We start from the raw sequence: 27567 nt of genomic DNA on the forward strand, positions 1-27567 counted from the left end.
TCTGTGCATTTCTGGGGAGGCTAGAAGAGGTCATCCAATTTCTTAGAACCTGAGATACAGGAGGTTGTGAGCCACCATGTTTGTGCTGGGAATCGAACTTGGGTCCTCTGGAAGAGAAGCCAGCACTCTTAACCACTGAGCTATCTGTCCAGCAACTCCCACCATAACATTGTATTGAAAGCCAGTCTAGCAAGTCATTTACATATGGTCTACTGCTGCTTTTAACCCTAAGAATAGGAACTAGTAATTTGCAACAGAGACCACATGACTTGCAGGGTCTAAAGCACAGTCATCAATTCGTGTCTATAGGGAACTGAGCCAGGATATCTCCCATAGATACCTAAGTCCATATAAAATGGTGTATCATTTGCATAAAGCCCCCACACATACATCCCCCTCATATTTTGATTACTCATCTATAGATTCCTTGACCGAGTAGAACAGTTGTTACATTCTACTGTTTTGTTTTTGAGAGAGCGTCAAGCTATGTTGCCCAGGCTGGGCTCACACATGGGTCAATCACTCTTTCTTCCTCAGCCTAGAGAATCTAGGACTACAGATGAGTGCTACATGCAGCTACACCCCGTTGTTTAGGGAATAATGACAAGGCAAACATGCCTATACATTTCCTTTAGAGGCACAAGTTGGTTTTGTAATACTTTCAATGCACCACCAACTGACTCTTTGGAGAAACCAGAGACGGAATGTCAACTGACAATGATCTGGCCTTCATGGGAAAAGTGTGCCGGTCCCCAGGCTAGAATATCAACCATGGGAGCCGAAGCCCATGTTCCCTAAGGGCAGTTTACTTTAGGAGATTTCTCTACCAGCTCTAACTCAAGTGAAAACGCATGTAGAGTAAACAACTCGAGGGCTGGCTTAAGAAGGGAATAACACTGTAAGCACAACGGAGAAGAAAACAAGGTGGGTGATGCTGGTGAGACCCTGGTAAAACGGTCCTCACCTTCTCATCCTCCAGGTACTCAATGTCGGCCGTGTTATAGCCGTCTCTGTGGCGGTGGTTCAGGACTTTGAAGCGGCTGATCCCGACTGCATCCACAACGGAGCTTCCATCGGGAAAGGTTCTGACATCCTTTATCTCCAGCATGCAGCCATACTCTGAAATCCTGAAAGGGCAGGTGGGGAAAGAGACAACCGTGTCTAAAATTCAGATGCCTTCGCTTCCCCTGAAGTCTGGCTTCTAAAAGGGATGCAAAGCCAGACCGAACAAAGGGTGTCTCTCCATCAGGCCAGCAAGATTATCATCCCATGGATAATGCGTCCTTCTGTTGAGTACCACCTATACATACTGGAGATGGTGGCTGGGATGGCAGAGGCCTCAGGCCTCAGCATCAAATGAGGTAGAGCTCTAGAGGGACCTGAGGAATGGGAAGAGACCAAATCTTGAACGTGGGGCTGTAGCCTCTTGGCCAGGCCATGTTGGGGTTCCAGTAAGCACAAGACTTGGTGTTGCTCAGACACTCTGCTCCCGGCCCACAGAGCATCTCCCCACTTTCATTGCATTGTCCCGATCAAAATCCTGAGGCAGGCAGTGTACAGTCACTGCCTATGTCTCTCTGCCTCCCCTTTACACTTCGCCATTCCATGTATGATCCCAGCAGAAGCCACAGATACCCTCCAGGTGGCCATAATCAGTGGGCACATCCTGCCACTGAACTAACACCTCCTACCCTCTGGGGCCTCTCTGGTCCACCACACTGCTGTCCCCCTGCCTCCTTCTTACATGCTGGGACACCCAGGATGGGTGGTATCCTTAGCTGCATCTGTTCTCGCTGCGACCCTTTCCCCAGAGCTCTTCCCGTGTAATTACCAAAACTCTCACCAGCTTTCCGTGATACTCATGATGGTACACACAGCAGTACAGAATATGGACCTGCCCAAGCCTCACAGAACATGGAGGCTTATTTAAGTCAAGATTTGAATCCTAAGATGCCCGTTTCCTAAGTTCTTACAGTGAACAACTGCACTATGGACCTCCTAAACTAAAGACGGATATGGATTCTAAAGTCACAAACCACTTCCATGTCTAATACAATCTTTCCCTTCCTGGTTATCCAACAGAATCATCTCATTCCTGCCTGTGGCATGCACACGGAAGCACTCTGAAGATGCACTGTGTTTTCCTAACTACTGGTAAACAACCTCTGAACGCCAGCTCTCCATGTCTGCCTCATAGACAGAGCCCATCCCATCCAGGAGCATCTTATCTCCTCTGTGGACAAGAGCCTGTTTCGTGGGGCCAACTCCTCTTGCCTGCAGCTCCCAACAAATGCAGTCTCATGCTGTTCCACAAAGGGCCATCACTGTGTTTTTAGAAACTAGCTGGATTCCACCGCGCTACTGTTTCTCTGGTTTCCCTTGGTGCCCTTTGCGAGAAGGACTTGTGTGCCCTCTGCTCTCCGATGTGTTTGAGAAGCGCGGTTGATCATTCATCTGGTTCATTCTTTTTCTTGCTCTCTTGGTATAACTGCAGCAGCTTTTGTTACCCCGCTTTCATTGACTTCTGATGAGCCCAAATGGAACAGATGCTAATTTCCTAAGCCCTCATGTGCTACTCAGCATCTTATATTAAAAAATCTCTGCCTGCCCCTGTGAAAATAATCTCTAATATTTTCTATTAATTATTTTTACATTTTTCTGATTTACAGTTTTCACAACAGGAATCTGTTAAAAACATATACATAGTAATATAAAGATTGAAAGGGATTTTTGTTGTCCTATTTAGACTGCCCACTGCCTGCTACTTTGATCGGCAGCTTTTACTGGTGGTCTCTCTCTTTCATGCAATTATATGTGGATCTGGAGTTCATATGTGAGTGGATCTGTACTGATCTCCATGTTCCGTTTCTCTGATGACTATGGCTGATGACTCTGCTATTAGGGGATTGTCCTTCCTTCTGATCATTTGATTTATTCAAAACTGCCTGGTCTTGGTCCCTTTCCCGGTCACACTGATTCTAAAAGGGGCAAACAAAATCCTTTTGGGATATGAATGGAATGAATTAGTTGGATAGAAATGGCATGGAGTCTTACCATCCATTAACAGAGGCCTTTCAATTATAGCTTCATGGATGTGGATCAACAAAGTTTTAGGGTTTTCTCATACATGTGTATTCTCTTAAAAAATGATTTATCCCCAGGTATTCATGGTAAAATATGTTGAGTGGCCCCTACAATACATTCTCCTCTTCTTCCTGGGCACATGGACAGACTACACAGCCCACCCTTCTTCACAGTGGGTGTCAGATACGGGAGGTGGCTTTTCCCCTCCAGAATCCTCTAGGAGTACATGTACCACTGGCTGATATTTGGGTATGACATCACCATCACGGTGACCACGCAGCAGCAGTAAAGTCTCTCTAAGGACAGGAAGGGACTCTCCAAAGAAGCCCCAGCAGACTGCTGCCTCGCGGCATCCTCTCCAGACCACTGAGGTGAAGGAACAAGGAGTGAAGCCACATGGCAACAGTTTGCAGAAAACTGAACAATTTAGAGTTGTGGAGAGGGAGAAAAGCTTCACTGGTAACGGAACCATTTTTCTAAACCAGAAAGGCCGGGCCAACGCTGTCTGTATGTAGATGGGCAAGAAGAGAATTGCAAGCAGAGGGTGGCATAGAGGATGGAAGCATGCACTTCCAAGAATTCGGACAGCAACATGGAGGTGGGCTAGCCAATGCAACAGCTAAACAGAAGGGGCAAACCAAGAGGGCTGGGGTGGTATTTCGGCTGGCTTTGAGCTAATGCTTTTTGAGCAGAAATGGCAACTACCAACTAAAGATTTCCAAGTACCATCCTTAGCTGTTCTAGAAAAAGAGGAAGCTTGACCTTAATTAGGACCCTCAAGACACCATTTCTTACCCGGCGTTCTCAGCAGACAGACACATGCCAAATCGCTTGGTGCCAGTTTCCATGCATCTTCTTATCATGAGCCGATAGCGGGGCTCGAAGACGTGGAGAGGGCAGGGAACCGTTGGGAAGGCCATGGCACACACGAAGATGGGCACGTCTCTGGTCAGACTGCAGAGCAAGGGAAAATGTGAACTTAGCTGTGGGAGCTGTTCAGAACAGAAGCGAGCAGTTGCTAAAACAGCCAGAGAGGCCAACAAAACCAAATCTGAGCCTGACTCAGGGCTGAGTGTGCGAGGACAGCCAAGGATCCTGGCACGAGAAAGGTCTCCACTCAGCCAGTTTGCAGCCAAGTCTGTCATATTTAATTTGATGAGAGAGAGCATCCTGAGTTATATGACCGTACTTGTAAAAGGTACAGCTTTGAATTACACTTAAAAATACTGCACAAAGCAAAAAAAGCACACAGTAGACAAAGGCATGCAGTTTTAAATAAAAAGTGGAGGATGGACCAGGTCTGTATGGAAACACAAACTATAACAGCTGGAGATCTCCACAAGTCCCACACAATCCTGCTTCCTGTTCTGATTTTTGTCTTTCCATGTAGAAAGTTACTCAGTTACAGAAAACAAGTCCACAGTTTTCAAAATATATACTTTGAAATATTCCTTATGATTACTTACAATTATATGTCTACAAATATTTTGCAACTTTTTTTTTTCTATTTAAAGACCAAAAACCTCTGTTACGGAAAACCCAAATCTAAGATAAGGCCCATGTCAAGGAAGATTTTCCTCGTTATTCCGCACCAAGGACCAACTTCAAGCGAGCAATCACTTACTTCGATAGTTCCGACATTTCTTCATCATAAATCCTCTTCCTGTCGGACAGCTCCTCTGGTAAGTATCGGAATATCAATTCTTCAGCCAGAACAGTCACGTTAAAATTTCTGGTTGCCAACAACTATAACAAAACAGGTGTGTGAAGTGACAGCCGAGAATAATAATTCATCCTGAGGGGCAATGCTCAGTCCTGAGTCTGGCCTTGGGTTTGTTCTGTACACGAGAGAAAGGGGCTGGCTGGCATTTGCTGTTTGGGTGACTAGTGCTCCCTGTCACTACAATAAAAACTGGATACTTGAAGTCTTTGTCCTTAAAGGGCTTGTATTTAGCGAACTTCCAAGATGTTTCTTTTTTCTCTTTTGAAAAAAAACTTCATTGATTTTTTTGGTTAGCACACAGAGCAATGGGTATTACTGTGACATTTTCATCCACATACATGATGTGTCAGGTTTTGCTTCTTCACCCAGCCCTCACGAGACAGCAGGAAAAGTGCAAGCAAAAGACGTGTGCTACAAATGGTCACAGAGGCAAGCTTTTATTTCCATGAGCATAGGAAGCCATCTTCAGGTCACTGGATCCTGGGAGCATGGGTGCATTAGAGAGCAGGGGAGGCGTGCCTGTCAGCAAGAGATGATAAGAGCGTGGGGGACAGCCACAGGGGCACTCCCTAATGAACTGCTGCACACAGAATGTGTTTAAGGCACAGCACAACGCTGATAATCATCCTGCTACCCCTGAAAAGTTTAGAAATTTGCAAGGCGAATGCAATTTAATAATGTAAGTGCATCATGCAACATAATAAGGCAAGTATGTACGAATGTTTTAGAAAGGTTTTAATGATGAGGACATATTTTAACATGTTTTGGCAATGAATTTAAAAGTTATAATTGCAGCCGGGCGGCAGTGGCACACGCCTTTAATCCCAGCACTCTGGAGGCAAAGCCAGGCAGATCTCTATTTGAGGCCAGCCTGGGCTACAGAGTGAGTTCCAGGACAGGCACCAAAACTACACAGAGAAACCCTGTCTCGAAAAGCCAAAATAAAAAATAAAAATAGCAAAAGTTGTATTTGCTTTAAATTTTATCTCATTTTAATACCCTCTCCTGCAATGTCAGATTTTGTGTTTTGTTTTGTTTATATAAATGGACTCAAGAGTTTCTATTTGGGATAATATCAACAAATAGGTTTCCTATATGCCTAAGTTTTACCAGATTTGATTTCAGACCAGAGACAGCAACAACTGATGACTGGAAAGGGCATAAAAGGGACTGGACAGCAGTATGGAACAACTCGGACACACACTAAGTGCACCTAATGTGTCAAACTGTTGGGAGTGAACACACACTCCAAACACAGATTCTGCTAACTTTTTTTCAATCTAACTCAATGGTTTAGATCTGAAAACGACTTTAATACTCAGCTACTTCTGCATCTGATGAAAAAGGTGGGAAATGATCCATCTTAGATTAAAAAACTGATTTTAACAAGTACACGGTGGAAGAAAAGCATGAAATGTCTACCAAAGTACAAGAAGAGAGGGCCTTTCATTTCACAGGCCACTTGCCTCGGAAAGCTTGTCTTTGCACAGAGGACAGTGTGGAGCATGGTCAAGGCAGCGCTCAAGGCATTTCAGGCAAAATGTATGTCCGCAGGGTGTAGTGACAGGTTCAAAGAGCAACCTAGAAAGAAGATCATGGTTTTCACCAAGATTCATCCAGAACAGACGCTAAGATAAGCTGCCTGTTTAAATGGATGCCCTATGCAGTGTCCACAAAACCATGGAAGTTGTTTATATCCACTCCTCCTTTACATTTTTGTTAAAGAAAACAAATCAATTATTATTGATACTATTATGCTGGCTAATTTTATGTTCATTTGACACAGGCTAGAGTCATCTGAGATGAGGGAGCCCCAATTGAGAAAATGCCTTCATTTCTGTAAGCAAGCCTGTAGAGCATTTTCTTAGTGACTGATATATGGGAGGGACCAGCCCACTGTGGGTGGGACTATCCCTGGGCTGGTGGTCCTGGGTTCTATAAAAAAAAATCAGGCTGAGCAAGCCTTGGGGAGCAAGCCAGTAAGCAGCACCCACCATGGCCTCTGCATCAGCTCCTGCCTCTAGGTTCCTGCCCTGTTTTAGTTCCTGTCCTGACTTCCTTCAATGACTATGGATATAGAAGTGTAAGCCAAATAAACCCCTTCCTCCCCAAATTGTTTTTGGTTATGATGTTTTATCATAGCAATAGTAACCCATATTAACACACACACACACACATCTTAGGTGTGTATTGTATGCCCACTAATAGTACCTTGCAGGTGGTTACAGAATTCAGACACACTTACTTTTAAAAGAGCTGCATGTATTCTATGCCAGCCTACCTCATGCATAAAGCACACTCAAAGTCAGTCACATCAATCACGAACTCTGGCTCTTCCAGAGAGTTCACCTTCCCCTGAGGTGAGGAATCCGCATCTGAAAAAGTTTTCAAATGTTGTAACTAACATCCAAACTTCTGAGAAACACCACACAATGAATTTATTTCTTCTGCACAAAATGTTTCACTATCAATGTTAACAAATGATGCTGAAAATTCTTGTCCAGCAAGTTTAAAGCAAGAATTGATCATGTTGGTACAAATTCAGGAGAAAAATTCATCCAAGTGTTCTCTTTTTCACTATAAAGCCCCTGCAAAAATTAACTCTAGAAAATAAACTGGTGTACTCATTTATTTATGTATTATACTTGTGTAAAGATCTTTTAAAAATTCATTTAAGTACTAACTAACATTCTACCCCCTTGGATTTCAGAATGTCAAGAAACAGCTTGCTGACCTTTCTTGGGAACTTTCTCAGGGGTGTTCCTGTCACACTCATCTTCGGTATCACTTGGGAGCTGTCTCTTTAAAGTGCCACTTGGTGCTGCTGGGATGACACTTTCCAATGCCTTTTTATCCTCTTCACAGTGTAGACCCAGAATGAAATATAGAACTGAAGAACTGGCATTCCTGAATACATCAGACTTCTCAGATGGAGTCTATTTAAGAAGGAAAAAAAGAATCCTGAATATTCAAGAACCATAGGATACAAGGAAAAACAAAACAAAACAAAAAGACCCAATATGCAGTAGCCTTCTTAGAAAGCTCTGGAAACGGGCTGTGGAGACGGCTTAGTGGGTAAGTACTTTTGTGCAAGTCTGAGCCTTGGGTTTGGATCCCCAGTGTCTGTAACAGCTGGGTATGGCAGAGCTGAGCATGTCTGCAACTTCAGTGGGAGGGGCGACAGCGGGGCCAGTGGAAACAGCATGCTCCAGCATCAGTGAGAGGCCCTGTCTCAAAACATATGTGGAGCAATAGAAGATGACACCCCATGGGTTACCCCTGGTCTCTCCACACACAAACTAGATCTCTGGGGAAAAAGAGGGCCTGTGCTCTTGAGCCCAATTGGCCTTTTCTATTAGGTGATCAGAAGTGCTTTATACTTTTCATGGTAAAACACAGGATAATTTCTTTCTGAGAAGACCAATCTTCATATCTATAGCATATACATCAGTGTATACATTATATATCATATGCTCAGATATATCTCTGCTCTCTTTTCTCCAAGACAAAATAATATGAGGTCTCCTGATGTCCTGGAGATGTTCTAAAAATGTGTGGAGATGTTTGGAGGGGCTCCAGGGTTCTCATCTACACTGTTCCATTGGAGTTCCACCAACTTCATTTAAAAGTTTTAACTAGTGTTTACATCTAGCCTGTGTGATCCATGATGCCCATGGAACTGCCAGCACCCCAAGGGCAGACACATGCAATCCACACCTCAGGACTGCCTGTGTCATTAGCCTCACTGCCTTCTTCCAGAGGATTCTGGGGATTCGTCTCGTCCTCACAATGGGCCTCTGGTCCGCTTTCGGTGGGAGCTGTCGACTTCTGATGCTCATTTTCCGAAGCTGGAAAGAACACCTCACATATAACCTATAAATTTTCCAAGAAGAGAAAAGACATTGTAAAATCCTCTGGGTGGTGTATGGGGGGGATCTCTAACATTTTTTTTAAAGGTCAGCAGAAGCCAAACAGGCCTTTAAAAATGGAAAAGAGTAACTGCCATATTTCCAACTGCCAACTCTTTAAAATACAAACATTTTGAATCTGTACACAGTGTGTTAAGAACTGTAGACTCTAACCCCTCTCCACCTATATTACCAATGGAAACATATGGGAATGCACCCAGAAAAGGGAACCCCAGAACCCCTTTTCTGTGCAAAAAAGATGTTTCAAAGAAAGGAAGCTGTTCTTAAGTCCCTAAAGTGGGTCCACACTACTGTGGAAGGAAAGACCGACTTGTGTTCTACTGCACCACAAAATGAAATATGCTCATCAGCAGAGATTATAATGTAGACATATGGTAGCTGTTTAACTGTGATAAAAACAGGAAACGTGGACAAAAGGAACCCCAAAACTCCTAGTCACTGGAAATGCTACATACAGTCCAGGTGGGTACTGTCTAGGCATTTGGCTAGGATAGACTCCTACATTAAAGCATGACTCGGCACTTCTGGACCAGGCTGGTGAAGCGTTGCTGCACATCCCAGGTCAGTCTGTGGAGCTGAACTGTGCATGCTACGTGGTGCTTCACAAGCCAAACTCTAGGATCAGGACAAATCCTAGGACCAGTACTCTGTCTCCACAGCTTCACGCTGCAAGTTGGCCTCACATGTCAACTTCTCATCACAAATGAGCTGTGTGTACGTTACCTGGACAGACATTCTGCTGCCTATCTAATTAGAAGTTATCAAATGTGGTGCACGTGATTACTGTGTTGTTAATCATACTATTGCAGGCATTTGAAATCACGTGTGTTGTTCTGACAGGCAAGGGTTCCTGGCATGACATAAAGCCATGCGCTATACCTGAAGGAGGAAGTCCTTTATGAGAACTCATACCTTCTGTGTTTCCTTCTTGGCTGAGCTGCATTCAGGGTTTAGAGCAAGGCAGTAGATAAACTCCTTTAAGACTTCTTTACTTCTTCCCAATCCAGAAAGAATCTGAGCTTTGATATGATGCCCCTGGATTTGCCCAAAGACAAAACACAGCAAGATTATACACATCTGGCAACAAGAGCCCTGGAAACAGTATTGGAACAGTTTGCTATCACTGCAGATAGGTGGATGTGTGTGCACCGCATCTTCCTGTCTTGGAACAGCTCTCAAGACAAGCTTTGCTGTTTAATAAACACATCTACAACCAGAATGCACTTATCACTGACACTGAGATTTGTGCCCAAAGATGTTCTAAAGGACATGCTAAGAAAGAAAGGGAGTCTACCAACCTAACTTTATTTATTGTGTATGGTATTTATGAAACTCATATAATTTACAAAAACTCTTGCATAGCTAAGAAATTAAGTGTGTAATATACTCATCATTAATTTTAAAGCAATCTTGAACAAAAGATCAAAGCCAGGCATACTTTGAATTCAAAATATATGATAAATTACGACAAATAAAAGTTACAACTTCTATATACTAACAGTCACCATTTGTTTAAACTTGTATATGTGTGTATGCCACAGGCAGAATCGATCTTAGAGGTCAGAAGAAGGTGTTGGGACTAAAGAGGTGCTGCACCTTGTTTATGTTTCCTTGATAGTCTGATGTCATTTAGTAAAATACTGCTGGAGTTCCTTTTCATTTAACCAATTGTGTGGATTATTACTGAATTGGTACAATCATTTCATATATGCTGAGTACAAGTTCCCCTTATCCTGCAGTCTTATCTGTTCCTAATCTGTGTCTAGCTTTTCATCTCTGCACCAATGTCTTTTGACAATCAGGAGTTTCAAAACTTTGGTGAGGACCCACTCACCAAATTCTTTCTCTTGTATTGTGTACCTTCTGGTCCCATCTGCTGGCTGCTGATCTTACATTTATTTCCTTTCTGTTGTCCACCTTGGTTTTATTTAAGATTTATTTTTAGTTCTGTGTCTGTGTGTGACTGTCCGAGTGTATATACCATATGTGTGCAGGTTTCTGCTGAGGCCAGAGGAGGATGCTGGATGCCCTTGAGCTAGAATTGAAGGCAGTTGTGAGCCACCCACCATGGCCAATCTCAAGTCTTCTGGAAGAGCAGCAAATGTTCTTAACCACTGAATCATCCCTCCAGCCCTTCTCCTTGGTTTTAATTTGCTCTTATTGATGTAGTTTCATAAGATAGAAACTAGATTTGGGACCTTTGACCTTTAATAGGAGATGATAATAATTTAAATTTCTTTCTAATAATGGCTTTTTTTTGTTTTGTTTTTGGTTTTTTGAGACACAGTTTCTCTGTGTAGCTTTGCGCCTTTCCTGGAACTCACTCTGTAGCCCAGGCTGGCCTCAAACTCACAGAGATCTGCCTGCCCCTGCCTCCTGGGTGCTGGGATTAAAGGCGTGCCCAGTTCCTAAGAATGGCTTTAAGGACATCTAAGAAATTAAACATATAACATATTTTATCATTAATTTTAAATACTTGATAGTTTCCTTTTGATTTCTTCTCTGTCCAAATGATTGTTTGAGAAATAAGCTGCAGATATATAAGGACTTCCTAGCTTTTTCTTGCTCTTGTTGACTTCTATTTTTAGTGATTTTGAGAGAACATTCATTTGAAGATTTCAATATTTTGGGTCTTGATACTGTTTTATGCACACTGGATCTAATGGACTAAAAAAGTTGTGTATGCTATAGTTAAATGCATTGTTCTACAGCTGCCCATTAGGTTGAGATGAAGTCTCCTTCTAGGTCTCTAAAGTATTCCTTAAGTTTCTACTGATGCTCTTTGAGATTAATATGACTTCAATTTTTGTATACTCATGTCTTCACATTTAAAATGAATTTCTTGTAGATACTGTATCGTGGGTCTTGCTTTACAGGCATGCCGATGTTTTCTATTCCCACTTTGAATATGCTACTCCCGTGCTGACTGGCCTCCATGGTGTCTCGTGAGATGTTAACCATCCATCTTGCTATTTCCCTGTATGCCATGTTTTCTTGCTACTTTCAAGACTTTTTTTAACAACTCTGGCTCCAACAGCAGATTGATTGTGATTTGAGTTATTTTGTGTGGTTTCTTGTTTAACTCGTGCATCTGAAATTAATGTTTCCCACTGTGGTAGTTTGAATGTAACTGGCCCCATAAGCTCATGGGGAGTGGCACTATTAGGAGATGTGGCCTTGCTGGAGGAAGTGTGTCACTGTGGGGGTGGGGGGTGAGCTCTGAGGTCTCATGTATGCTTAAGCCACTTGAGTTCTGATCCCAACCACCCAATGTGAAAACAGCTGGGAGGGAGGGGGAGATAGGAGGACCCCAGGTTCACTGAGAGACCCTGAATAAAAATATAAGGTGGAGAAGCAATTGAGGAAGACATTGTAATATTAACCTCTGGCCTCTACATGTACCTACACAGGTGAGTGCAATGGCACACACACACACACACACACACACACACACACACACACACACACACACACACAGAGGCATACACCTTGTATGCACCCCTCCACACACTCATATGTACTCACGTACTCGCGTACACATGCACACACACATACACACACACACACTCAAACACAGGCACACACACACACACACACAGAGGCACACACACTCACACACAGGCACAAAGGCATACACCTTGTATGCACCCCCCCCACACTCATATGTACTCACATACTCATGTACACATACACACACACACACACACACACACACACACACACACACGTACCATAACCTTAATCAAATAGATGTTTCCAAAGCCAATGAATAAGCATAACTCACCTTAGTCAGGAGAGGCTCCCTCTGACAAACTGCATCGGCATCCCACAGGGCTTGCTCATAGTTCTTCATGGTTAGATATAACTCTGCTCGCAGCAGCAGTAGCGAGTTATCATCGGGGGCTGAAAGACCGTAGAGATACATGCGACTGTATTTAAGGATTCATTGCTTTTAGTCATTAAACTTTTAAACCACAAAGACAAATATGAAACAGCTCCTCCCGGGGATCACAGGATCACATGTACAGTTCACTAGGTACATGAGTACAATTTACAGAGTTTCTGTCAGGAAAAGAGAAACGAGCTTAATTGGACTTCAAAATGCATCAAGGAAAAACAAATTTAATACTGACTGTTCCTCCAAGCCCAATCTCCAATAATAAATCAAGTAATTAGGTAATCCAATAATCCTAATCTAAAATGCTTTCAAATCTGAGTTTCAGGTTTGGAGGTATTTCAGATTTTATATTTTTAATCGGAAGGCATTCAAAAAGAGAAAGAGAGCCTCTAAAACCGTTATGGACCAGATAAAGCCATGCTGTAAAATTAGGTATTTTAAAGGGGATATATGAAATACATTTCATGGAAAGTACACTAAGAAATTTGTGCTTTAAAGACTAATAGAAAGGGATGTGTAGATGGCTCCATCTATGAAGTGTTTGCCAAGAACCAAAAGTAAAAAGGAAGGTGTGTACAGTGGAACACGCCTGCAGTCACAGCACTGGAGAGGTAAAAGGCAGGAGGCTTGCCACGGTGGTGGCGCACACCTTTAATCCCAGCACTCGGGAGGCAGAGCCAGGAGGATCTCTGTGAGTTTGAGGCCAGCCTGGTCTACAGAGCGAGACCCAGGGCAGGCACCAAAATTACACAGAGAAACCCTGTCTTGAAAAACCAAAAAGGGGGGGGGGTTTCCAGTGGAGCCCCAGTGCATCAAAAACAAGGTAGACAACCATTGAGAAAAATGCCTGACACCCACCACTTCTAGCCTGTACATTCACACACAGGAACACATGCATACACACATGCCACACACCAAGAAACTGTATCAGAGGGGTAAAACATAATTTGTTTTCCTACACAACCATGTGCATGTCCATTGATCTATGTAACTGTATTATACCTTCTCAACTTTCCTCCCCATGCTTCTCATATGGAAGATGTATTGGTAACCATGATGATACAGACAAACCCAGCTCCTCAGAGAAGCCCAAAAGTCACCCTCTCTACAGAATGACAGATAGTGCATAACAAGTGCTGAAGGGGAGGGTACCACAGAAACTCACAAAGCCAGAGCTCCCCAAAGTTGAGCCTTCACAGCTGTTTTTCACACCCCTTGACTTTGCCCACTCCACCTCCTTCTTCTTAGGATCCTCACAGCAGGACCAGAGCTGCACTTTTCCGTTGATAACTGCTGAGCACTTAGATCCATTCCTTTCTCTCTTCCTGAACACGTTTTCAGTTTGCCTTGAAACCTTGACTTTGACCTCAAAAGTCTTACGTGGGCCTTTGCAAAGGCCAATATGCTTACTATTAGTTTATGTAGATAACCAAGCTAATGTCCAGGGAAAAACTCACTTAAGACATGGTAAGTTGCAAAAAAAAAAAAAAAAATGTGTTATGGACACCTGTCATTGATTGAGAGGCGTGTCAGGGAAAAGGATGGGGCAATGGGGAGCCAGAGTCACAAGTAGACATTCCCAAGTTTGTTTCTTTTTAACTGATACAAATCAAAGCATAACAACAATTGTTTTTCACTGAACTGTGATTGAAACCTCCTGTTGCTAATTTTTAGGACATAAGGTAAACAACACAAAATAGCTCCAGGAAGTACCTGAAACTGACCGGATTCACTAAGGTCCTCCCTCTCAGTAGTAAACAATAAAGACCTTTGAGGGGCAAAGCAACAAGGAAAACTTTCGGACAAGCTAAGCTGCAAAGGAGACTCTCAGGATGAGCCAAGCTGTAAGCAAGAAACAGAGATCACCCAAGAAGCCCGGAAGGAGCAGAAATCAGCTGAGCTGCCTTGAAGAGGTATAGAACAACTGAGCCACTGGGAGCTGCCTTCAAGTTGTATAGTATACTCTAAATATCCAGCTTCTATGAGATGTCACCCATGTTAGGGTGGGCTTTGGTGATGCAGCTGTCTTTGAGTTATTTCTGCTCCTGTAAGTAACCCCTCACCCATATTCCTGTAAGTAACCCTTTGGTCTGTCATGGGCTACCTATCTGTGGTGAGTAGATGTGTGTGTTACATCTCCCCAGGAAAGACTTGTCACATAACACTCACTTGCTCACTCTTGTCTCTGGTAATACAGGTCTATTGTGGAATATTTTGGTAAGGGGAGGACATTTCCCTTAAGGTTGAAAGCTCTCCCATCCTCAACATCAAGTGTAAATGTCCAACTGTTAGTTGGGTTCCATAATGAGATCTTATATGCTCCATCTCTGAAAATGTACATATAAACTGAGAGGCACTGACAGAACTCATAAGCAAATGTATGGTTTTTTAAAAAACTTTTTATTGTATGTGTATGGGTGATTTGCCTACATGTAAGTCTGTGTACCACATGCTTGCCTGGTTCCCTCAGGGGCCAGAACAGGGCATTGAATCCCCTACAACTGTAGTTACAGATGGTTGTGAGCTGCTGTGTGAACTCAGGTCCCAGCCCATGCTCCTAACTTCTGAGCCATCTCTCCAGTCCCAAGTGTATGGTTTTTAAAAAATATATTTTTTCTTTATTCTTAAGAATTTTATACATGTATACAGTGATATATGATCATATCCATCCCCATTCCAACTTCACTAATAATCATTACCAACTTCCTGATATCTTCCATGTACATACAGGCAACATTAATTGTACTCAGTGGGTTGTCAAAAAGAAACCAACATCAAACAAACATATTTTAAAAGGAGACTTTTCACTCCCTGGAAGAAAAACAATTCTTAATTCTCAGAGGCTCTGCCTTCAAAAAAAAAAGTATGTCATTATATGGGAACTATAACTGTAGACTCATAATTTCTAACTGAAAGATTAGGTAAAAGTTCCTTAACTGCACCATTACATGCATTTTGATAACTCCCTTTTGGAGGGTTTTAGAAATCTAAACCAAAGAAGCTACTGGAACTATGGACTGAGCTTCAAAGATAACTCCATGGGCCGCATACCCTATGCCCACTACATGAGTTTCTCCTGGCTCCTGGCAGTTTGCCGGCTGGTTCTCTTGGGTTTGCCACACAGCTGCATTGTGTGCAGACAGTTACATTCCTTTGACTGTACTATTTCCAGACCTTATTTCCTTTCACTCTCCCGTTATAAGAGTATTGATAGTGAATCCTCATCCTCTCCCTCAGGCCTGCACTATTCCCCCCCAATTCTTCCCCCCCCCCTCAGGACAGGGTTTCTCACTCTGTAGACCAGGCTAGCCTCGAACTCACAGAGATCCGCCTGGCTCTGTTTCCCGAGTGCTGGGATTACAGGCGTGCAACACCACACCCAGCTTCCCCTATTCTTGACTTCAAAAGACTATGTCTAGGGCTGGGAGTTGGCTCAGTAGCTGAGAGCACTGAGCTGAGTGGCTCTTCCAGAGGATCTGGGTTCAGTTCCCAGCTCCCACACGGTAGTTCACAACCATCTGTAACTCTAGTTTCAGGGAATTTGATGCCCTCTTCTGGCATCTGGTGGCACGATGGGCACACACATGTGAAATGGCAAAGGTGATGCTATCTTGTCCTGATTTTATTTTGAGACATTCCTTAGCCTTCCACCCCAACAGCCACATCCATGTTGGCAATGCTTTTGGTGGGACTGTCCATGACCCTGACCACGGTCCAGACATATTAACCAGAATAACTGGTGTTTGTGCAGGCTAAAACTAAAATAGCTAAGTGGAAGTGAAAATTAGAAATAATGGTCATGTAGTGTCTGGAAAACACCATTAAGCTCGGCAAAGAGGCAGATGTTGTTCTGACCCCCTTCAAGCACTGATGTAATTGTGGGTTTTATCTTTTAAAATGCTGCACCCCTTAGCTCTACACCAAGAGACTCCATGGCATGAGCCAGCTCTTGATCATCAGCTAAAATTGGACTCATTGACTTCTATACTTCTAATTGACTTAATTAGTGTGGTCATCACTATCTCACATGGATTATTCCACAGACATGTAAACATCCATACATAGATAATTGCAAAAAAATAAAGACTGTGTCCAATCATTGATGAAGTTAGCCAGGCTACCTTTGATCCTAGATTCCTACCAGGGCTTTATACCAGAGGATGCTATGTTCCAGGAGGTCGTTCCAGGATCTGAAAGATGAAAGTACCGTGTCTCCCTCCATCCAGTGGATGATGCTAACTGACTTGTCTAATACTGGATTGTCCTTATATTCTGAAAACAGGCTGCTAGACTCATTTGGTGAGGATTTCTCATCTATGCACATGTGAAAGATTGGCCCACACATTCTGTCTCATAAAAAGAGATGGAAATATTCCTGTTTCTCTATAGTCTGAGATGTAAAGGAATCAAGCTTTGAAAGTCTTTGTAGCTTGTGGGCAGAAGACAATCCCTCAGCAACATCCCAAGCTCTTTCAGATTACTCATTCACACTAACCTTTTACTTCTTCCTGGGCCCCTTTGGATCATTCACATTTTCCTGTGTAAAAGCATCTACTTTACATTGTTTGACCGTCTGTGATAAACTGTTGTGTTTAATCGTACCACTTCTTCTCTGACATACTACTTGTGTTTTCCATTTTCTTTCCCGTTTTCTTGTCCATCCCTGGCCTGGGTGACAATCCAACTTGACTAGTTAAGCAGGCTCTATTTCTCAACAGAGGAATTATAGCAGCTTGTGCAGATGCAACCAAAACACAAAGCCTCGTGACAGATTATACATACCTTTGATGCAAGACCTGAATTTGAAATCCACTTTTACCATTACTCATCAATCCTCTGCTTACACCAGCTATATGCTAGCTTAGTCTGGAAGCTGGCTGGGTTAAGAATGCCTTCCCCTTCTTTCAAATCATTCTTCTTTTTCTAACAAAGGATTTAAGTTTACTCCTCACTTTCCAAAGGCTGCTTCTCCTGGAGTCCAGAACTAATCAGATTCACTTCTCACGTAGACATCAAACGAATCAAACCACTTTCTAAGCAGTAAGACATACACTGATAAAATCAAGGGGAATTGTCCATAAATCACTCAAAAATCAATGGAAACGGAAAGGTAACTTTTGATGGCTTTGTGTGGAGAGAGCATATGACAGAAACTGTGTAAGTATATCCGCCAAGTAACTAACCCAAATTTAAGAGGGGTCATCAATTAACTCTGCTGTAAGAAGGTGTCAGGAGGGCCTCCTGAGATAGTGCCTGTGAGACAGCCAGAAGTATTTCTGCTCTGTATTTTGAGTTTGTCAGAGACTGTCTTCCAGTTGCCCAGAGCAGCCGCTGCACAGGGAGCTACTTGTTCTGCTGTAAATGCTCTCAAATGTGTGTGGAAGCAGAGAAGGGCACCACGTCATTTAAAAGGAGTTCAATTAACAGACAGCTAAAGCACTAAAAGCCTGTGCTGAGTTCCCCAGGTACAGCAAAAGTGAGTGGTAACACTCCTCGGGCTATTTATTCAGCGTGCTGTAGGACCAAGTCCACGTCTTCACTGTGTATTTTGAACATTTATTCATGTAACATTGCCGTCACCACCCACCCAGTTCATGCTCAGCACCGAAGACATTCCCTTCCTTAAGTATTTTCCTGTGTGACAGATCCCAGGCAAGAGCGACCACCATTCTGTCATTAGCAGTTGATGTGAACACCACGGGATACCACTGCAGTAGTGTTTAAGAGCTAATGTACTGCATTACATGTTTTTTTTTTTCTAACTAATTAATTAGTGAATGCGGGTATGCACATGTCTCAGTGAGCATGTGGATGTCAGAAAACAACTCTCCTTCAACCTTGTGAGAACAAGAGAATCAAACACAATCAGATCTAGGCACAAGTGATTCTAAGCACCGAGTCATCTCACCAGCTCAATATAAAGTTTTCATTCAGGTCAAATGTTTCCTTATTTTAATTGTGATTTCTTATTTGATCCATTGTTAACAGTGTGCTTGGAAGTTCCCCAAGCTCACATTGATATTTTGCTCTGTCGTTAAGGAGTATTAAGAGGTAGGGCCTAATGAAGAGATCAGGCCAGGAGGGCTTTGCTCTCATGAACAGGCGAATGAGGCTATCACAGGGCAAGTGAGTAACCGCCAGCTAAGCAAGCCTCTGTGCTTGCCCCCTTCTGGGTCTTGTCTTGCAATGCCCTCTGCTTCCACAGAGCAGGGTCCTCAGCAGATGCTAGCACTCTGATACTGGATTTCTTGGCCTTTATAACTATGTGAAATCAGTGTCTTTCTTTCATAAACTTAGCCAGTTTGTGGTATTTTGTTATGGCATCAGAAAACAGACTGTGACAAGTTCTGGTAAAAAAAAAATGCACTGCTCTGTTTCCAAATATTTGAAGATTGTCTGCTTATTTATTGCTTAATTTTCCTTTAAGATCAGTGTTCAAGTAACACACTCTGTTTGATTTCAACCTCTAATATTTGTTGCATTTATATTACAGTCTAACCCAGAGTTGGCCTACATCGAAACAGGCCCATAGTCCTTGAATTCGAACAGGTGATATATTCTGCAAGTACTCCATGTAGTAATGCCTATGAAATAAATAAAAATGCCAGTGTATCTGTTCCAACATACGGCCTTACCTACTTTTCTCTTCATGTTTTTTCAATCACTAAAAGTTTTGTTTAAACTCTTTAAAACAAGAGTTTGATTTTGCCGCCTTGTATTCTTGGCGTGTGCGCCCGCTCACATACTTGTCAGGTGTCAGGACCCTCAGAACACAGCTTTTTTTCTGTTGAACCAGATCATATATCCTAGTCATCTCCATCCCTCTTAACACACTTTGCCTTTATCTGATGCTAATTCTGTCACATCAGGGCTCTTTCTGTCAATCTTTCTATGCCATTTCTTACCAATTTGGACCTTTTTGTCTTTGTATCCAAAGTTTTTCTCACATGGAAACACCAGATAGCCATGTTTCATGTAATCCAGTCTGTCGATATTCAGATCACTTAACATGAAATGTAAAGTAAATGCTCACTTTTCTAGGTGTCTCTTTTGTTCTCTGTGGCTTTGTTTTCACCTTTACATTTTTTTTTTATTGTGTCTTTATGACTGGGGTGGGATTGCCTTGCTGGGGAGGTCACTGACTTTGTTAGTCCATTCCTTTTATGTTCAGTGATTTCCGGGGATAGAACTCAGATCCCCAGGCTGACGTCTTTACCTGCTGAGCCGCCTCAGAGGTCTCTTTGTTACTCTTTTGAATGGGTCAAATATTTGTTATTTCACTAGAGCTTTTACATTTCACCTTTTCATCCTTTTGGTAGTCGCTCAATTGAATATACTATAAAAAGTTACCAGGATACTTCTAGCATTTTTACCACACCCGAGGCAGCACACGCACCACACAATCTTTATCGCTACCTCTCAGTTTCGCTTTTGTGTAAGTTATCAGTGCCACATAACATCAGTGTCTCTTGAGATGCCACTTTCATTTGCAGGGTTACATTTCTAGTCTTCATCCCTTCCTTGGTCCCAAGATTTTACATGGGTAATCTTTCTTCAGCGAAGCCTTCCCCTCAGGATTCTGTGTAGCACAATCCTGATAACAATGAAGTCCTTCAGCACTGCCCATGGCCTTGGCCTAAAGCATGTTGACTTCCTTTTCACACGAGAAAGGTATTTTTAGATGGAAAACAACTTCTAGATAGGCTTTTTTATTCTTTATTTTTATTTATTTATTTATTTTTTGAGCTGAGAATCAAATCCAGGGCCTTGTGCTTGCTAGGCAAGCATTCTACCACTGAGTTAAATCCCCAACCTTTATTCTTTATTTTATGTTTTATTCTTTCAGCCATTGTCTCCCGGCTTCATTAGCTTGGTGTGAAAGTTGGCTGCCAGTCTTATTATGACTCCTTCACAGGAAGTAAGCCCACTCTGTCTTCTCTAACTGCTTTCCAACAACGTTTCCTTCTTGATTTTGGGAATTTCGATTCAGTGAGTCACAATTTTTCATCAGCTGTGGAACATTCTTGGTTCATTTTTTTTTTCCTTTTAAATATTTCCCTTCCTCTTCACTCTTCATCTGGGGTTCCAACTCCACAGACTTCAGAGCCCTTGGCTGTGTACCATATACTTCTGCTCTATTTTATCATTATGATCCAACATGGAAACGTTCTATTAATGTGTGCCTTGGTTTCCTTTTCTATTGCTGTGATAAAGACCATGACCAAAAGCAACTTGGGGAAGAAAAGGATTTATTTGGCTTACAGATCCCAGGCCACAGTCCACTGAGGGAAGTCCCGGCAGGAACTCAAGGCAGGGATTGCAGCAGAAGCCGTGGAGGAACATCAGTTACTAGCTTGCTCCCCTCTGGCTTGCTCAGTTATCTTTCTTTTTTTTAAATTTTTTATTATTATATTTGTGTTTTAATTTTACACATCAGCCATGTGTTACCCTGTCCTCCCCCCTCCCGCCCCCACCCCCACCTTCTTCCCAGCCCCTGTCCTCCATTCCCATCTCCTCCAGGACCAAGACTCCCCTGGGGATTCATTTAAACCTGGTGGATTCAGTACAGGCAGGTCCAGTCCCCTCCTTCCAGGCTGAGCAAAGTGTCCCTGTGTAAACCCAAGGTTCCAAACAGCCAGCTCATGCACTAAGGACAGGTCCGGGTCCCACTGTCTGGGTGCCTCCCAAACAGATCAAGCTATTCAATGGTCTCGCTTATCCAGAGGGCCTGATGCAGCTGGGGGCTCCACAGCCTTTGGTTCATAATCAGTTATCTTTCTTACATACTGCAGAACTTTCTTACATACCACAGAACCACCTCCCCAGGGGTGGCCCCACGCACAGTGAGCTGGCCCCTTCCACATCAATCATCAATTAAGAAAATGTGCCGCATGCTTGTCAACAGACCAAGATGGGGGCATTTTCTCAATTGATGTTCCCTCTTCTCAGACAACTCTAGCTTTTGTTAAGTTGACAAAAACACTAACCAACACAACCTGTTTCTGGGATTTTTCACCCTAACTTCTGATGTGTGTATATTCTTTTTTTTTTTTCCTCCCATCTAATTAACTTCCAACTTCACAGCCCTAGAATTTCCATCTTGAGTGTGGTGTGTGTATGTATGTTATGTGTGTGTGTAGCCAATTATCTGCTGAATTAATTCTCTTCATACATATCTGTTCTCTTTAACATATGTATTCATTTAATTACATTCACAACTTATTGGCAAAGATTACTCACAAAGCCTCTACTTGGGTAAATCAGAACATTCGATCTTACTTTTTCTGTGGAAGGAATCAAGAAGGAAGTATTTGGGACATGGTGCTAATGATTGCTACAAACATTCTAACTTGAAACATTTATGGCCTTTCGTACTGTACCAAAGCCTCTAATTAGAGCTAACATTACCATGAAATTTAATACTGTGGTGTATGTTTGCATGTGTGTCTTTGTGCAGTGCTAGGAACTGAACTCATGACCTCATGAATGATAAGCATTCACTCCGCCACTACCCACAGTCCTCCCCTGCCTCCTCACAATCGACAGTCCCTTTCACTCACCCACAATAACCACCACCTTCCTTCTACCAACCTACAGCAGTGCCTCTCAACCTTTCTAAGGCTTCGACCCTTTAAATACTGCTCCTCATGCTGTGGTGACCCCCAACTGCAAGATTATTTTCCTTGCGACTTCAGAACTGTAGGAACAGTTAGGAATCTTAATGTAGATATCTGTGTTTTCTGATGGTCTTAGGTGACGTCTGTGAAATGGTCACTGGACCCCTCCTAAGGGGTCCTAAGGTTGAGAACCACTGCCTTACACTGATTTGCCTCTACCCTTCAGACAAGTGGAGTCACATAGTAAAGATGCTTGTGTGCATGGCTGTTGTTTCTTCTCTTCTTTTTCCAGTTTTTTTTGGGGGGGCTGGTGGTGGTGGTGGTGGTATTGAATATTGAATCTGACACTTGATCAGTAGGCATTCAGACACTGAGCTATACCCCCCCCCCACACACACACACTTTTCATTATAATACAGAGCTTTGAACTCACACTATAGCCCAGGAAGATGTTGAGCTGGCCATGCTCCTGCCTCAGTTTCCCCAGTAGCTGGGATTACAGACAGATCTGTTCCACCAGGCCTGGCAAGTCTGTGCTTCCACTTTGCATTGTGTTTGTGGGGTTTAGGACTCCCATAGGCTTGTAACTGCAACTGCAAACTGGCTGTTTTTCTTTCTTGTGGTATTCCACAAAGGCAATCGAATGTACTGGCCCATTCTGCTCTCACAAAAATTCAAACATTCGTGGTTTCCCACCTGAGTTGTTATTGTCTGTGTTCCAGTGCTTTGCCTATATGAAACGTTTGTGAGCTTCGAGCCTTCTTGGTTTCCAAGGCAGTCAGAGGAGGGCGCCAGATCCCCTGGGACTGGAGTTACAGTTTGGAATCCCCTACGTGAAAGCTGGGAACCTAACCTGTCAGGAGCAGTGAGCCATCTTCCCATCCTCAAGAGTAACTTCACAATCTGGCGAACGTGTACATATACTTCTTTGAAACTGTTAGAAACCAGTCATATTTAACACACGGATACTACCAAACAATTTTCCAGGAGGAGAATTTGCATGGGACAGTTCTCATCTTCTCCAACATCTAAACACAGGGGAAGTATTTCAAATGAAAAAGGCCTTGTCTGAATTGGGAGAGGGGGAGTGGGTGCAGTGAATGCAAAAAAACACAATGGGCAAAAAAAAAAAAAAAAAAGTAAAATATTGATCTTTTAAATATTGAAAACATGTAAATAATATTTTCGATATAAAGTGAAAAACACTGTTAAAATAAATATCACTTGCTTCTTGTCACCCTCTTTAACATATCTACCGGAAAAATTGAAAGTTATGTGGCTTACACTACAGCTCTCGACATTACTTTATACCATACACCAGAGTCTTGGAAGGGACACAAGAACGGTGCACCTGGCATGTGACATTGGCCACCTTGCAGGGTGAGGCTGTTAGCCTTGTGCACCGTACAACCATTGAAATTAAAATGCCACCGGCCACCGCCCAGCCCGTCCGTGGTCACCCTCGAGGCTGACTCACCCATATCCAGGGCCTGCTGGCACCTGAGCAGCGCGGTCTCGGGCTGCTGCTGGCGCTGAAGCCCCCGCGCCTGGCACGCCAGCTTGCGCAGGCGACATTCGGCGGGGAAGCATCTCTCCAGCAGCCCGCTCAGCACCACGTTCACGCGCCGGGCCTGCGCCCGCCCGGGTACCAGCTCCACGCAGCGCTTGCACACCGTGAGGCCGCTGGACAGCGTCACGGGCTTGTAGAGCAGCCGGCCGCAGCGCGGACAGCCCAGCAGGTCGCGGGGCGCCACGGGCACCGGGGACCCAGACGCGTAGCCGGGCCTCGCCACCAACGCAGGCGGCCGTTTGTCGCGCAGGCCCAAGGAGCGCGCCAGGCCGCTCGCCAGCTCCGCCAGCTCCTCGGGCCGCAGGGGACCGAGCAGTGCGGCGCCGCGGAAGGCGCCGATGGCCTCGGGGAGGCGGCCGGCGCGGGCCAGCGCGTCCCCCAGCTGCAGGCACAGGCCACGCTCCGGCTGCGCCAGGCCGGCCAGCAGCGAGCGGAAGAGCTCGGCCGCCTCCTCGTAGTCGCCCGCGAGGAAGGCCGCGGAGCCCTGCTCCAGGCGCTCAGCCGGGGGCTCTTCGAGGCTGCAGCTCACGTCCTGAGGGTCCGGAGGCTGGGGTGCCGGCTCGGGGCTCATCGTGCCGAGATGGGGTGCCCGGAGGCAAGAGCGCGGCCTCCGCCTCCGCTGTCAAGACACGCGCGTCCGCGGACCGGGTCCTCCTCCGAGCCGCCGCGGTGACCGACCACCGCACGACGGGCCCCGCAGGAGGCGCAGCGCAGCGCACGCGGCTCAGTCCCCAGCTCGCGCGAGGCGCCGTGCGCGCCCCAGTGGCTCACGTCAGCTAAGTGGCCGTGGGAGCGTGGTGACCCCCCTCACAGCTTCTTGGCTGAACCTTTTCCGCTGCTCCCGGCGGGCGGCCCCGCGCGGCTGTGCGCGCGCATCCGCTTCCCGCCGCCCCCGAGTCGCTGCGCAAGCTGAAGCGAGCAGCCTTGTGTCCTCGTGGTCCTCCACCCACCTGCATCTCGGCACCTGCCTGTTCCCCAAGGCCTAGCTGCCTAGACGACCCGTGGGCCCCAGCAGTTTCCAAACCGGTCAACCATCCCCAAGAGAATAAGACCCTGCAAAAGAGACCCTGCCCCTGGGCTCTCCAGTAACACACGAATCCAGACAATGAAGATTACATACATACATACAAACCATCCAGTTTACATTAAACGTCTTTAAAGTACAAATGAAGCTACAGTGTTAGGAAGCAGATTGGAGGTCATTTGGGGTTGGGAGCAAGGACATGCATGAAAAGTCACGTGAAGAAATCTTTGGGGGGGGGGATATCTTGATTGTGGAGATGGTTCTGATACCAGGTAGGTGAGCAGTCGGATGAGGTAACCAAGGAAACCGCAGCCCTGGCTCCTGATGGTTGGAAAGCCCCTTTGTTGTTAAACACCATTGAAACTGCAGATATTTGTTCTCAATGAAAAACCAAGGCAGGGTGACATTTCCCACACACGAGTGCACTAACAAATTATAAGAAATAAATTAAGTTAAAATTTTAAACTGTCATGATGAGGTCGACTAGGGTAGCAAGAGCTGATTGTTTTTCTCTGCGAATTTAGAGAACTTAAAAGTCAGGAAAAGCAAGATCTCAGCCAGGTTTTGTTTAAAGAAAAGTCCAGGCACAAGGCAGAGTCCACAAAGAAACAGACCCCATAGAGAGGAGGGGGTCTGAACTCTGGAATCTGAGTTTGTCTGTGTGTGGGATGGCGTCTTCTCCCTCAGAATTGTCTGGTTTGGGCTATTGCAGCGGGTTAGAAAATCCAGACAAAGAAAGTGAGACCTCTGGTTGGAGATTTGAAATCCTTGTCTCAGAAGGGGAGAAGGACAGTGAAGTCGGCCATATGAAATGTTCAAGTGAACAGCACATTAATCTACTGCATTAGTCAGGGTTCTCTAAAGGAACGAGCCTGATAGAATGACTATGTTAAAAGGCATTTATTAGACTGCCTTGTGGCATGTGATCTGGTAGCTCAATAATGGCTATCTCATGATGGGAAGGTCCGGGAATCCTGGAGCTGTTCAGTCCGAGAGCCTGGATGTCTCTGCGGTTCCAAGTCCACATTGGAATCCCAAAGTAGTTGGTTCTAATACCAGCAAATGAATGTGGACAGACCTGTGAGAGTGAAGCAAGCAGGCAAAAAGGAAAGCCTCCATCTTCTGAGTCCTCATGTTTTTGGTTGTGAGCCTAGCCTTTAACAGCTGAGCCATGTTCTCTCCAGCCCTTCCATGTTCTTTTATGCAAGCTGCCTCCAGAGGGTGTGGCCCAGATTTAGAGTGGGTCCTCTTGCTTTGAATAATCTGGTCAAGAAAATCCCTCACAGAAGTGTCCAGCCACTCAGGTTTTAGTTGATTCCAACTATAGTCAAGTTGATAACCAAGATCAGCCATGGAATCTACCCAGACCCCATCTCTGTCTGTCTCTCAGACTGCCAGACCCTTGGTCTCTCAGAAGTATATAGATGTAAATAACAGCAAATGTAAAGCTAGAGCGGTCGCCTCAATAGATGATTAAATAGATTTCATGACAGAAAGGAATGATTAGTGATAGGGTCCCTCCTAGCGACAAAAAAAAGTTCAACACCATGAGATGGAATTCTAAGCAGGTTATGTAGGCAACATAAGAGCCTCCATATATGTTAGGAAAAAGAGAGCTCACAAAACAACTTAGTTAAGAATTGATGAGGAAGAATAAAAGTTTACCTTTTTTAAAGGATAATTTTGGTTTTTGAACAGATCTTCATAATGTGGAAGATTTAAAAACATACTATGTTGAGGACAAAGAGAAGCACTGGAGAAGCCAGGAAAGTTAAACACACTGGCATCCTTCGAAGGAAGATGTTTAACCTGTCTTCCTTTTGGAATGCTGGGAAAGGATGTGGTTTACAACCTCCGCTGTCTGATGAGCCAGGCCCCACCTGTATCTCCCTGAATTTATGTTTACTTATCCCAGACTCTTTCTCCTTAAATCTTGAACGTTGCTCCCAGGCCATAAAACTCATTCTTAGGAGAGATGTCACTTGTACTTTACAACAGGCTAAGTAACTTGTATGTTATCTCAGGGACAGGCCAATCCTGACACCCACAGGCATTATGTTTACCTCAGTCAATCTCCCTAGACTCTACATCTTACGCAATATCCCTGAGTCAACAGTGCCCATCCTTGTGAAAGAAGCCAGATGTACTCTATAAAGAATTTCAGTGTAAACACGTCTCAAATTTGTTGTGCACTTGCGACTGCATTAATTGTTATCAGAAAACTCTTTTCCAAAATTGTGCTGTGCTTAAATATGGATAAAGTAAATGATCTGGTGTCAGACTGTAGATGGCCTGGCTCAGCTAGCACCACTGCAAAAATCTAGCTGGTTCTAGTTTCATTCTTTCCTCACCCTGATCATCTTCCCTGCCTGCCTTAAAGCCTGAAGGGACCCCTCCGCAATACTAGACAGAGTAGAGAGGACATGAATAATGAAGTCTCCTTGGTCTATCTTGCAGTTTCATCAACTCATGGCCCCTCCCACTTCTTTGCCACCCTAAACTTTTCGAAAGGCAGATGACTTTGTGCATATCTCCAAAGGGTGAAGAATGCCTTAAAAATGAAATTGCCATGCTTCCATTAATTAACTGGAGTCACTTGATAACATCATATGTCTAGTTAATTCTTAAGTCTATGGCTATCATTTCTCTGAGAACAGGCATGAAATCAGCCACTTTATCAGCCTATAAAATAACATTTTGGAAACACACACACACACACACA

At 44.1% G+C, this 27567-nt stretch overlaps 1 protein-coding gene across 1 annotated transcript in view; it reads right to left on the bottom strand.

Annotated features, from left to right (window-relative positions):
• Lonrf2 (LON peptidase N-terminal domain and ring finger 2) overlaps nucleotides 1-24702 on the bottom strand; it is a 30970-nt gene extending 6268 nt beyond the window's left edge. Inside the window, exons 1-10 of the mRNA XM_036167893.1 lie at nucleotides 23729-24702; nucleotides 12521-12639; nucleotides 9649-9771; nucleotides 8525-8680; nucleotides 7542-7743; nucleotides 7089-7182; nucleotides 6274-6388; nucleotides 4709-4830; nucleotides 3880-4038; nucleotides 965-1127 (exon numbers count right to left, since the gene is read on the bottom strand). Of these exons, the coding sequence (XP_036023786.1) occupies nucleotides 965-1127; nucleotides 3880-4038; nucleotides 4709-4830; nucleotides 6274-6388; nucleotides 7089-7182; nucleotides 7542-7743; nucleotides 8525-8680; nucleotides 9649-9771; nucleotides 12521-12639; nucleotides 23729-24392 (1917 nt within the window). The 5' untranslated portion in view covers nucleotides 24393-24702. The remainder of the gene's footprint in view (nucleotides 1-964; nucleotides 1128-3879; nucleotides 4039-4708; nucleotides 4831-6273; nucleotides 6389-7088; nucleotides 7183-7541; nucleotides 7744-8524; nucleotides 8681-9648; nucleotides 9772-12520; nucleotides 12640-23728) is intronic.
• Nucleotides 24703-27567: the final 2865 nt, after the last annotated feature.

The sequence above is a fragment of the Onychomys torridus genome, chromosome 18 (genome assembly GCF_903995425.1).
Source record: "Onychomys torridus chromosome 18, mOncTor1.1, whole genome shotgun sequence".
In the NCBI taxonomy this organism is placed as follows: Eukaryota; Metazoa; Chordata; class Mammalia; order Rodentia; family Cricetidae; genus Onychomys; species Onychomys torridus.